The sequence below is a fragment of the Bos grunniens genome, chromosome 2 (genome assembly GCF_055505025.1).
Source record: "Bos grunniens cultivar Pamir isolate PY7600 chromosome 2, Bosgru_T2T1.0, whole genome shotgun sequence".
Lineage (NCBI taxonomy): Eukaryota > Metazoa > Chordata > Mammalia > Artiodactyla > Bovidae > Bos > Bos grunniens.
The window spans coordinates 106,998,931-107,011,793 of NC_141166.1; the positions used below are offsets into that span (position 1 = coordinate 106,998,931).

Below are 12,863 nucleotides of genomic sequence, written 5' to 3' on the forward strand. Positions count from 1 at the left end.
GGTCCTGCTGGTGTCATCTTAAATAATGTATGTGATATACTGAAGGGATAATTAAGCATTTATCGGGTGGTCTGTGTAATAAAGTCTATATATTAACTCAGAAAGTATTTTTCAGTATGTTATATATCTTTCAGGCATGTGTACATATGTAAATGTGAAAATGTAAGGCGTTCCCTGGTGACTTAGACGGTAAAGAATCTGTCCGCAATGTGGGAGACCTGAGTTTGATCCCTGGGTCAGGAAGATTCCTTGGAGAAAGGAATGGCTACCCACTCCAGTATTCCTTGGGGGAAGTTGGGGCTCTCCTGGTGTCCCAGATGGACTAACACTTTCACTTTTTTCAAGGCATTCCTGCTGGAAATAAAGAGTCTTCCACCTCCTGTGTTTATTAAGAGACTATACCTCAGAAGATGATTACTATAAGAGGTTGACTGAATTAATATTATTACAAGTGAAAATCTGAGTAAACAAAATCTTACCTGTAATAGAGAAAACAACCACCATGAAGTCAAAAATGTTCCATCCACTGGTGAAATAGTTACAATGGAAAACGATGAGCTTTAGTACACATTCTCCAATATATAGCATAACATAAACTGAGTTAATCCAAAACAGAGCAGTGTCGATTTTTGGGCTCTGTTCTTCACTTTGTATCATAATGGTTATTGCTTGGAAACATATAAGAGTCATAATGATGATATTAAAAACTCGACTTGTTACCAAGTCAAAGATGAATCGTTGGAACTTGTTCTGTGTATAAAGGAAAAAGGTGTAATATTCTTATTAATAAGATATTTATACACATTGTCTTTAGATTTACAACTTCCCTCCCAGCATAAATAGTAGAATTCATGAAGCCAAAGATGTTACCAAACTATAATTACAGCATATAGTCAAAGCAAATAAACAAAAAGACCATGAAAAGCTGTGTCAATGAACACTTTTAAAAAATTATGTCAAAGCATTTATTGTTAAGAATTTTAAAAACACATCTTCATTTGTAATACAGAACATATAAAGGAAACTTTTTCAGAAAGCTAAAAAAATCTAGATGTTTCCTTACTTCTGGGAGAGGTACTGGTTGTTGAGAGTCTTCATACATCAGCTTCTTCAGTGCACGATACTGTTTCTTCTGTTTCACTGTTATAAAGATATTTGAGCCTCCCTGGTAAAGCAATGAAAGAAAAAGATACTAAAATCATATTTAATCCACACTTCACCTTATATTAATATGCATTTTCTAAAGCTTGGCAATTATTGATTTAATCCTCTAAAGAATGCTTAACTGCAATGAACTATATAATGTTTAAACATGTCTGACTTTCTGCACAAAAATCCATACAAAATACAGAGTATACACTGGAAAAGATTGATATTCAATTATATTTTGATGCATTTTGCTGTGGTAGTCAACCCTATTTTAACTTTTTAGTTACTGGGACCTACCTCTTGTTAGAGACAAAAGAGAAACAGCAGAGGATATCTGGAAAGGTTACTAAGAATAGTTAACCTCAAAAGCTGACCTTGATTTGTACCTTTCAGTAATCAAGAAAAAATAGAACTGGTCATATACTTGTTTTTATATGTTCACAGGTTACTTAATTTTCAAAATACTATCAGAAGATATCTTTTCATTATTATTCCAAAAGCAGCTAGTACTTACAACCCTTCATAATACCTTCTAGGAATTATTCATTTTGTGTTTCTAGTGTTAATTTCAGTATCTTATATAGAAAAAGCAAAGTGAATAAGAGGTGAACATTTAATGAGTTAATCTAGGAGTTAGGAATTGTTACTGCCCATGTCAGGACTGCTGCTGCTGCTGCTAAGTTGCTTCAGTCGTGTCCGACTCTGTGCGACCCCATAGATGGCAGCCCTCCAGGCTCCCCTGTCCCTGGGATTCTCCAGGCAAGAACACTGGAGTGGGTTGCCATTTCCTTCTCCAATGCATTAAAGTGAAAAGTGAAAGTGAAGTCGGTCAATCACGTCCAACTCCTAGTGACCCCATGGACTGCAGCCCACCAGGCCCCTCCGTCCATGGGATTTGCCAGGCAAGAGTACTGGAGTGGGTTGCCATTGCTTTCCCCGATGTCAGGACTGGGTCACTTAAGTTGACGCGGTTCACCAATTTGAAGCCCCTGGGCAAATCCTAGGATGTTATTCCATTGGGCTGAAATCCTTAAGAAGCTGAAGTATACAGTCCAATGACCACTGATCCTTCTGCATGCATGCATGCTAACTAGCTTCAGTCCCTCTAAGCCCATCTAAGTACTCTAACCCCATCTAATTAGTGCAGACTCAGAATGGTTTGTTCACCAGATTCTACACCAGATTGATGACTTTGCTAAATACAAAATTTCAAGATTAAACTATTCTTTTCTTTGATTCACTAGAAGGCATTTCTACACTTAATAGAAAGTAGATCCCTGAGGTTAAAATAAGTGGATTTATATGACATTTGAGGCATTTGTATTAACAGAAGCCCTGAAGGGAGTCTTCATGTGGAGATGACACTGAATATGGGTTTTTGAATTCTGCCTCTGAATTTTCTTATTTGTTTCAAGGAACTCCTATTTAGGTCACCTAATTAGGATTTATGACCCTCTACTTCTAGCAGAAAAAGCCATTTCAACTGACAAAGATGTCTCTGCTGGGTACAATTTTGAACCACTTTGAGTACATCAAAGAATAAAAAAGTGTGGTTTATTTTTCTTGAACATCTTCACATATTTGTGCAGATGCAAAAGAATGCTATTTTTCAGCATGTCATGATTTACAAACACATACACGGAAACAGTTGTAATGTTTAATGTTTAAACTTGTCTGTGCTTATTTGAATATAGAAAATAATGTAAAGATAAACATTTTAGCAATATTCAATCTGCAGGAACATAAATAATTTTTAAAGATAAGTACCAGATAAAAATGCTATTAAGCTGAATCTAAAACCAATTATTTGAAGCAGGACATTTTCCCCCCCATGGGCACTGATTGAGAAAGAATATTTATACTTATCTTTATTTTATGCTTGTGGAAATTGGCAACAATAGCACCAATCAACATACTCAGAGGAAGAAATAATCCAATGATAATAAAGTCAATAAAGTAACAATACATATAGATGTTGTTTTCAAAATTAGGTTGCATATCTACCTAAAAATTAAAAAAAAAAAAAGCAAAATAAGGCAGAGCACAGAGGATTTTTAGGTCAGTGAAAATATTCTATGTGATACCCTTATAACTAAGGGTATATGTTATTACACATTTGTCCAAACCCATAGAATGCACAACACTGAGTGAATTTTGGGGATCATGGTGTGTTAGTGTAGGTTTATCTTTGGTAAAAAATATAGCATTGTGGTGAGTGATATCAATAGTGAGGAGGCTATGCATTTGTGAGGGTAAGGGTATATGGGAAATCTCTTAACTCCCTCTCAATGTTGTAGATCTAAAACTGCTCTGAAAAAAAAAATACGTGAAAAAGTGAGAAAATAGCAAAATATTGACACTGACTTTTTAAAACGTAAGATTTAGAAAACATTTTAGGACAAGAAAATCCAACAGTGAGGCAGTATTTCCTCTTTGTTCTTTGGTGAAGAGTTATCACTGCTTTTATTTGAATTTTAAAGTTTACTGCATTGGTTTAATCATTGTTATGATAATCTTCAAATGTGCCTACTGGGCCTCAACCATTGTATATAATTCTGGAAGGAGTTCATTGTTCATGAAATAGTCAGTCTGAATGAACTTTCTCTCTAGCACAAGCATTTGCTATTATCATGTTAATTACTCAATTATTGCTTGTGTCCTGTCCTTGAATTGCAAAAATGACTTTAGCCAACCTTAAGGATGGTTCTAGGATTGTACTGTACTTACATCAGTAGAATCAACTGCTGAATTCATAATAGTGATCCATCCATTAAATGTTGCCTGTAAAAATGGCATGTATTTAATTCTTATGGAAATCTTATGCTTTGAGGCAAATAAAAATTAAAAGTCAATGTTATTAATACAATAAAACATTTGATTAGTAAGGTTAATCACACTTCAAAATACTGTGTAACTGAGATCTTTACCACTTTCATTATTACATTTATATTGTCTATTAAAAACTATTTAAAGCTATGAAGTTTATTTGTAGTAACTTAAAATATTTTAAAACAGTATAAATAAAAAGAGAGAGCTGGTTAGATAGATGGATAAATGGTAAATAACTACATGCTGCCTAAGTGTCATGCTGCTGCTGCTGCTAAGTCACTTCAGTCGTATCCAACTCTGTGCGACCCCATAGAAGGCAGCCCACCAGGCTCCCCCGTCCCTGGGATTCTCCAGGCAAGAACACTGGAGTGGGTTGCCATTTCCTTCTCCAATGCGTGAAAGTGAAAAGTGAAAGTGAAGTTGCTCAGTTGTGTCCGACTCTTCTCGACCCCATGGACTGTAGCCTACCAGGCTCCTCTGTCCATGGGATTTTCCAGGCAGGAGTACTGGAGTGGGGTGCCATTGCCTTCTCCGCCTAAGGTAATTGCTACATGTGTGCTTTACTATGAGGGAGGTAAGACAGGAAGGATGGTAGATGTTGGGGGACTGAAGAGTCATTCTTCAAATCACTGAGTTAGAAACACAACAGCAGTAACCTGAGCCGGATCTGAAATTGTGTACATATTGTCTGATCAGTGGTGGAGGTAATAGGTTTGGTCAATATTTGTCATTTCTTCTGTTCACCTACTTCTATCTTTATCTCCACTTCCTTTTTCCAACAGAGCAAGGACTATATTTCACTTTTGTCTTTCTAAATGAGCTTAGTATACTATGTCCCATAACCTGTATCTACTAACAATTGCTAAGATAATTTAAAACTAACTTTATTAAGCATCCACATTTTGTCCTTTATGTTCACCTACAATTTGAATACACATAATTCAAAAATTCAAACAGGTACTTACTACTTGAAGCAGTGAAAGAAAACTGATTCCAACATTATCAAAATTTAGTTTTGCATTCTCCCATGGCATGGATTCATTAAATACAAGGCTTTCACATTGACTTCTGTTCATGACTTCAGATAGAGGAAACCTTTCTCCACTTGTTGGGTCAATGCACTCATAGAATTTGCCAGCAAATAAGTGTACTCCTATGATGCCAAAAGCCAGCCAGATCATAAGGCAGACCAGAAACACATTCAATGTGGGTAAAGTTGTTTTAATCAAAGCTCTCACTACCACCTGGCATATAAAAGACAAACATATAAACTTTCAGTAAGAAATGTGAAAGTATTTTAATCAAATTGGGAATATTTATTAATGTAATGTCATATTGAAATAACAACAACAAAAAGGCCATCTTTGAAGATGTAATAGGTCACTTGCTGGTATTTGAATAACCTAAATAACAATTTATATTTAAAATATATATTAAAAATTCATATATTCTCAAAAATTTTGCACTAAAATTATTAAAATACAATGGAGCTGATTAGTATAAATACTCAAATAAATAATTATTTCACTGATTTAACATGTTTATCCATCTCCTATATTGTACCAGAAATAAGCAAAACAAGTGAACCCGTATAAATGTATGAGATTATTTAGAAAGCACATAAAATGAGAGTGAAAAGAACCTAGGCCTAAGTCTTGGGGATTCTAACTTCAGGGATGATTAACCTACACAGTGGAGGGAAATTAAGAGGAAGACCAGAAGACTCTAGATCAGTGAAGCCAAGGCAAGTGACTATTTAAAGAAACACTGAGCGGGCACTGTGCTTCTCAAAAATCACTGACCTCTCTGAACCAGTGTCTCTGGAGAACCACTTCAGAGTAGGAAGTCTAGGAAATGAATCTACTGCCTAAACTTAAATAAGCAGCAATCTCCATTTTCTCAGGTTCCTTTATTCTTTATTCAGAATTTTATTCCTATCATTCCACTAAAGCTCTTATGAAAATGTAAACCAGCAGCTATACTCAATGCAGTATTCTCCGTCTTTGCCTTCTCTGTATCTTTATCATTTACACTTGACTCCCTTTCCACAGCCTCTCTTCCTTCTCTCTTTTCCCCCCGCCCTGAGGCACCATTCTCTTTCCTATCATTCTAATCTTTCCTTCTATCAGCCATTACTGAAAATGTAGCCATTTGTCTGTAGTTTCTTGTTTATATTCCTTAGACTTCTGTCCTTGAATTAATATTTTTACATTTAATTGTACTTCTAATTACATTTAGTTTCATTTCTAAAACTAAGTCACAGATCCTTTGCTGACACTAGATATTTTGAAAGATCTGCTGATGCCTCTGATGAAAACAAGTCTGTGTCTATTAGAAAGTATACACAAATGTTAAGAATAAAAGAAAGAGATATGGTTGAAACAAATATTTAAAGAATAAGAAGACCTGAAGCTTATTAAATACATAAAACTTTAATTTTGTAATCATGTACCTTCTGATATATCTTCAGAATTAATTCAACTACAGAACTTCCAGAGGATGAGATGAAGATTAAGATCTGGATCTGACTTTGACCTAAACATAATTATCTGATCTCAAATTATCCATGGCTACTATTTCATTGCCATTCTAATTAATGTATGGCATCAAATAGTACAGGACTTGATTTCTGACAGAGGCGCTTTCCCTAGCAAATCATTTCCTAAAATTGCTTGTGTCTCTATAAATTGAGGGAAGACAATTTGCTGACTTTGAAACTCTCTTTTCCTCTCTGTGTATCTAAATTGATCAGGAAAAAAATCCACAGTATGTCGGAATGTTTTTAAAATTAAAAATGTTATTTTAGTTACATTTCTTATCTAATTTGTGTGTGTTAGTATATATACGTATATGTATTTCACTTTCAGTTCAGTTCAGTCACTCAGTCGTGTCCCACTCTTTGCGACCCCATGGACTGCAGCATGCCAGGCGTCCCTGTCCATGACCAACTCCTGGAGCTCACTCAAACTCATGTCCATTGAGTTGGTGATGCCATCCAGCCGTCTCATCCTCTGTTGTCCCCTCATCCTCTTGCCTTCAATCTTTCTCAGCATCAGGGTCTTTTCAAACAAGTCAGCTCCTCGTGTCTGGTGGCCAAAGTATTGGAGTTTCAGCTTCAGCATCAGTTCTTCCAATGAATATTCAGGACTGATTTCCTTTAGGATTGAGTGGTTTGATCTCCTTGCAGTCCAAGGGACTCTCGAGAGTCTTCTCCAACACCACAGTTCAAAAGCATCAATTCTTCGGTGCTCAGCTTTCTTTATAGTCCAACTCTCACATCCATACATGACTACCGGAAAAACCATAGCCTTGACTAGACGGACTGTTGTTGGCAAACTAAAGTCTCTGCTTTTGAATATGCTATCTAGGTGGTCATAACTTTCCTTCCAAGGAGTAAGCATCTTTTAATTTCATGGCTATAATCACCATCTGCAGTGATTCTGGAGCCCTAAAAAATAAAGTCTGTTACTGTTTCCACTGTTTCCCCATCTATTTGCCATGAAGTGTTAGGACCGGATGCCATGATCTTAGTTTTCTGAATGTTGAGTTTTAAGCCAACCTTTTCACTCTCCTCTTTCACTTTCATCAAGAGGCTCTTTAGTTCGTCTTCACTTTCTGCCTAAGGGTGGTGTCATTTGCATATCTGAGGTTATCGATATTTCTCCTGGCAATCTTGATTCCAGCTTGTGCTTCATCTAGGCCAGCATTTCTCATGATGTACTCTGCATATAAGTTAAATAAGCAGGGTGACAATATACAGCATTTACATACTCCTTTTCTTATTTGGAACCAGTCTGTTGTTCCATGTCCAGTTCTAACTGTTGCTTCCTGACCGCATACAGGTTTCTCTAGAGGCAGGTCAGGTGGTCTAAACTAAAATAAAAAATGTTATTTTAGTTACATTTATTATCTAATTTGTGTGTGTTAGTATATATGTGTATATGTATTTCACTTTATTTAGGCATAATTGAGAAAAATTGTGTATGTCTAAGGTGTACAAGATGATGTCCAAATATATGTATAAAATGTGAAATGATTCCCACAATCACACTAATTAACACATCTATCACCTCACATAGTTACCTTTCGGGATAAATGGTGAAAAACATTTAAGTTATTCTCCCTTAGAACACTTCAAGTATATAATGTAGTATTACTAACTGTAGTCATGATACTATATACTAAATTCCCCAGACCTTATTCATTGTATATGTGAAAGTTTTGGATCCTTTGATCAACATCTCCCCATTTCCTTCACCCACAGCCCATGTTTTAATAGGCTATGTGTAGTTTATAGCCCTAGAATATTGTATGAAATCTTTCTATCACTAAACTGAATGTGCATTGGAAATTTGGCTTTTGTATTAATAAAGACACAAATGAGAAGACAACAAAGATTATGAGTTTATGGACATTTATTAATCCCAAATAAAAACCTGTAGTTTAGATTAGAAACTTTTCTCTTACCTTCATTTTTTCAAATTGAGATAGAACTCTGAGTGCCCGAAGGAATTTAATGGAAACAAGCGGTTTTAGTTCTTCCCGAGATTTGCCTATTAAACTAAGACAGAACACCTGGATATATATAAATAAAAAATTGAATAGAATTTAATTTTAAATTTAATCAAAACAATCTGTAAATGAACATTTCTTACAGAAAATTACAGTTAAAGCCTATTAAAATTTTTAAAAGTATTCTAAAGCTATTTAAAAAAGTGTTTTAAAAAATTCAAAAGTATTTTTTGGTATGAATAATAAATGTTACTGAGATTTAAAAAATTGTGTATTTGAGATTCTTTATGGTCAAAGATTAATATTTACATCATTTTTATTTTAAAATTAGACTAAGAATCAGTTTCATGATTATTTGCAATATAGTAATAGTACACAGTATATTCTTTAAAACAGAATTTAGAATATGTTTTCATATGAATCCAAATATATATATAATTAAGACAATATGCAAAATAGGGTTTCAGAGAAGAGGCATCAAGGAGGAAATGAATATTGTTAAGTTCAAATACTAATTACAAAAAAATAAGGATTCTAAGGTGATTTTTTTTAAAGTAAACATACATGCATAAATATGATTCAATATTAATAAAAATGAATGCTGATTGGGCAAGGTGGTATAGTTATGATTAATTTTGTTGTACCTTCATTTTTGTATATTTTCAAGGTAATATAAATGAAAAAAATTATTCTATTTTACCCTGTACTGAAGAGGCTCAAAGTGGGCTTCAAAGTAAGGATATCATTTATATACACATGGAAGAATGCAGATAGAAAAGAACGATAACCAAGAAACAGGAAGGTGGGTTGCAGGTATAGTGTGGTATCATTGAAATAGAAGGTTTTTTCAAGAATTAATTTAGAAGACAAAGGTCAGATATTGTAAGTCATTATTTATTGACTGAGAAGCTTCAATCATTGTTGATAGAATGGGGAGACATTTGTTCATTCAACAAAAATTAATGAGCACCTACTATGTGACATGAATGGTTCTAGGCATATAGGGTAAGGAGAGAACAAAATCGAGAAAATATTTTGGCTTAATGGAGCTTATTTTTCTTGTTATGTGGAGAACAGAATACATGTGTGCAGTGGTGGAACTACTGTAGCGATTCACATGTTCTGGTACCTTGGATCAGTGTGCTACTGGTGAAGTTTATGATGGAAAAGTGTTCAGATGCTCAGTTGTATCCAACTCTTTGCAATTCCATGGACTGTAGCCCGCCAGGCTCCTCTGTCCATGGGATTCTCCTGGCAAGAATACTGGAGTGCGTAGCCATTGCCTCCTCCAGGGGATAGTCTCAACCCAGGAATCGAACTCGTGTCTCTTAAGTTTCCTACATTCAGCAGGTGGATTCTTTACCACTAGGGCCATATGGGAAGCTTGAAGTTTATGTTAAGCAGTCTAATTTTAAATGTATGATTTAAAGGTAGAGCCAACAGAATTTGAATATTTTATAATGATGATATTTTCAAAATATTGTTCAATAAGCCTGTTCTCTTAGCAGCAGGTTTATAGGTAATGATTAGAAAAAACCAGGAGTTAAGTGCTGAACTGTTAAAATTTTAATATGAAAAAGATGGATGTTAAACATTACATATAAAGAAATATGGGATATTGGTGACTGAGAATGTATAGAGAAAGGTAAAAGAAAGATACACATAAATCAAAAAGAAAGTCAGAGTAAGAGTAAAGAAGGAAGAGTAAACAAATAGCCTTTAAAATTTTTCTTTAAAATACATACGATAACAACCATGAAGTCTAGTTTGTACCAGCCATTAGTGAAATAGGCTTTAAAACCATATGCCATCCACTTTAGAAGCATTTCCAGAATAAAGATGTAGGTGAAGATCATGTCAGCATATTCTAATAAGATTTTAATAGTCTTTCTCTGATCAATATATATATCTTCAAAAGCCTGTGGATAAAATATTTAAAGATCAGTGTACATGTAATTTCTAAAATCTCTTCTGGCAAAGTGGGGAATGAGATCCCATCTCCAGATGGTGACCACTGTCATAGACTGCAGTCTCAATGGCTTCTACACTTGATGTGAGTTTATTCACATAATCCATATCCATTTTCTGATCCATGCCTGTAGCAGACATCATTAGGCAGTAAAGTATCAATAACCTCAGGCAGACTTGTTGCAAAGTGCAATGGAGGTCAAAGATTAAACATGAATGAAAATAATCATATGTAAACAAAGGTGTGATTCTTGAAAACCTATTGTTAAATAAAAGTATATATAAAATAATAGAATTAACTGGCTCAATTGAACCAATTATGGACTAAAGTATCCTTTAAAACAGATTATAAATACCATCCAAAGTTATTCTAAAGTACTATTTATTAAATGGATTTACCTACTGAAAAGGTACATAATGCAAACTAATACAAAAAGATATGCAGAAGCCTCTGTTTCAATTAAAACATTGAAAAAATAGGCAATCTCAGGACTTTGCAGGTGGCTCAGTGGTAGAGAATCTGCCTACGAATACAGGGACACAAGTTTGATCCCTGGTCCAGGAAGATCCCACATGCCACAGGAAAGCTAAGCCCATGTGCCATAACTACTGAGCCTGAGCTCTAGAGCCCAGGCTCCACAGCAAGAGAAGCTACCACAGTGCGGAGCCCGGGCACCTCAGCAAAGAGTAGACCTCACTCACAGCAACTGGAAAAGCCTTTGTGCAGCAGCAAAGAGCCAGTGCAGCCATAAATTAAATAAATAAATAAATCTTTTTAAAAGTAGGCAATGTCAATATATGGCAGTTGAAGCCCACATGCTGGCTACCCATGCGGAACGGGGAAGTAACCGTGAGAGGTCAGAGTGTGGTTCTGGAGCCCTGGTAGTGTCCTCCTTCACGAGGCAAGTGATGGTTACGTGGGTATATTCACTTGGTGAAAATCCTTTATGCTGTACACTTACGATCTATATGCTTTCCGGTATGTGTGCTAAATGTCAATACAAAGTTTACTTTAAAAATATATGCAGTACAAAGTCTGGTTCCCAACCATCTCACCATCTTCTCTGTTTCGTGTATCTTACAATTAACTATTTCTTGTGTATCAGTCTCTGATCTTCTTTAATCAGACGCAAGCAAATATCAATATACATTCTATTTTTCTTCCTTTCCTACATAGAATGCAGCATGCTGTATACTTAATTCTTTTTTTTCACTTGTTGCCATATCTTGGGGAATTGCAATATCAACATGCAGACAGGTCTTGCATTTTCTAGCTAACTGCATAGTATCCCACTGGATGACTATACCATAGTGTATTTAAACAGTCACCTAATATGTATTCTTTTTGCATTTCAATTTTTTGGTATTACAAAAAGTTCTTCAGTGCACAGCCTTGTAAATGCACTTAACACGTGTGAAGATTCTAAGATAATTTTCCAGAATTAAGATAGTTGTGTCAATGAGTAAATATATTTGTAGTTCAAAGGTTCTTAAAAATATATACAGTATTTCTCTTTTCTTATGGAACAAGTACCAAAGTACTAGCACAATAGGTGCACATTATTAAACTTTATTAAAATAATATGGTATTTATTAACATTCTTTTTCCTGCTATCATTCACATATTTTGAAATTATTTATTTAATACTGAATGAGGCATATACGGACCTTCTAAGAAATTGCAATGTATATATTCCAAAACTAAAATCATAGAATATAAAATTTGGTACTATAATAAGTATTCTGGGGAAAAATAATTTGGCTTGGTGACCTTATGAATTAATAGACAAATGATGCATTTTTCCTATAAAAATATCACATACGCTCACTTACCAGAGCACCTGTGCTAAGCAGAGTGACAAGGCCAATAAAACACTTAAAGCAATTGTTTTCTACTATTTTGCAGCAAGTTTTCCTTATGTTCTTCCAGATTTTTCCTTTTTTGGGGCCTCTACCGATTTGAGCAGATGAAGATCTTCGTTCATAAACTGTCAAGAATGAAACTATTAAGAACAAAAATCTAGAAATCGTTGAAAAGTTAAACATTTCAAATGTTTTAACAATCATTTATTTACAGTATCTAATATAGATGTTCTCTGACTTATAAACATTAGATTCATACCCCTACTGTAGTGACCACTGCAATTGCTAAGGAAAAAAAAGAAAAACTTGTGAGTTCCATAATAGGAAGGAAGAAAGGAAAAAAACCTTGATGCTGGGAAAGACTGAGGGCAGGAGAAGGGGGTGACAGAGGATGGCATTACCAACTCAATGGACATGAATTTGAACAAACTCTAGAAGATAGTGAAGGACAGGGAAACCTGTTATGCTGAAGTCCATGGGGTCACAAAGTGACCCACGGGCACAAATCAGCGACTGAACAAGTAAGTAAGTGTATGTTAATC

The 12,863-nt window shown here is 34.9% G+C and overlaps 1 protein-coding gene across 3 annotated transcripts in view; it reads right to left on the reverse strand.

Annotated features, from left to right (window-relative positions):
• Nucleotides 1–12,863, reverse strand: part of SCN7A (sodium voltage-gated channel alpha subunit 7) — an 85,077-nt gene that overhangs the window by 9,626 nt on the left and 62,588 nt on the right. For all 3 annotated transcript variants that reach the window (XM_086370812.1, XM_086370806.1, XM_086370801.1), the window contains exons 17-24: nucleotides 12,292–12,446; nucleotides 10,236–10,409; nucleotides 8,446–8,553; nucleotides 4,944–5,222; nucleotides 3,877–3,930; nucleotides 3,016–3,153; nucleotides 1,064–1,168; nucleotides 480–750 (exon numbers count right to left, since the gene is read on the reverse strand). In XM_086370812.1, the coding sequence (XP_086226938.1) occupies nucleotides 480–750; nucleotides 1,064–1,168; nucleotides 3,016–3,153; nucleotides 3,877–3,930; nucleotides 4,944–5,222; nucleotides 8,446–8,553; nucleotides 10,236–10,409; nucleotides 12,292–12,446 (1,284 nt within the window). The remainder of the gene's footprint in view (nucleotides 1–479; nucleotides 751–1,063; nucleotides 1,169–3,015; nucleotides 3,154–3,876; nucleotides 3,931–4,943; nucleotides 5,223–8,445; nucleotides 8,554–10,235; nucleotides 10,410–12,291; nucleotides 12,447–12,863) is intronic.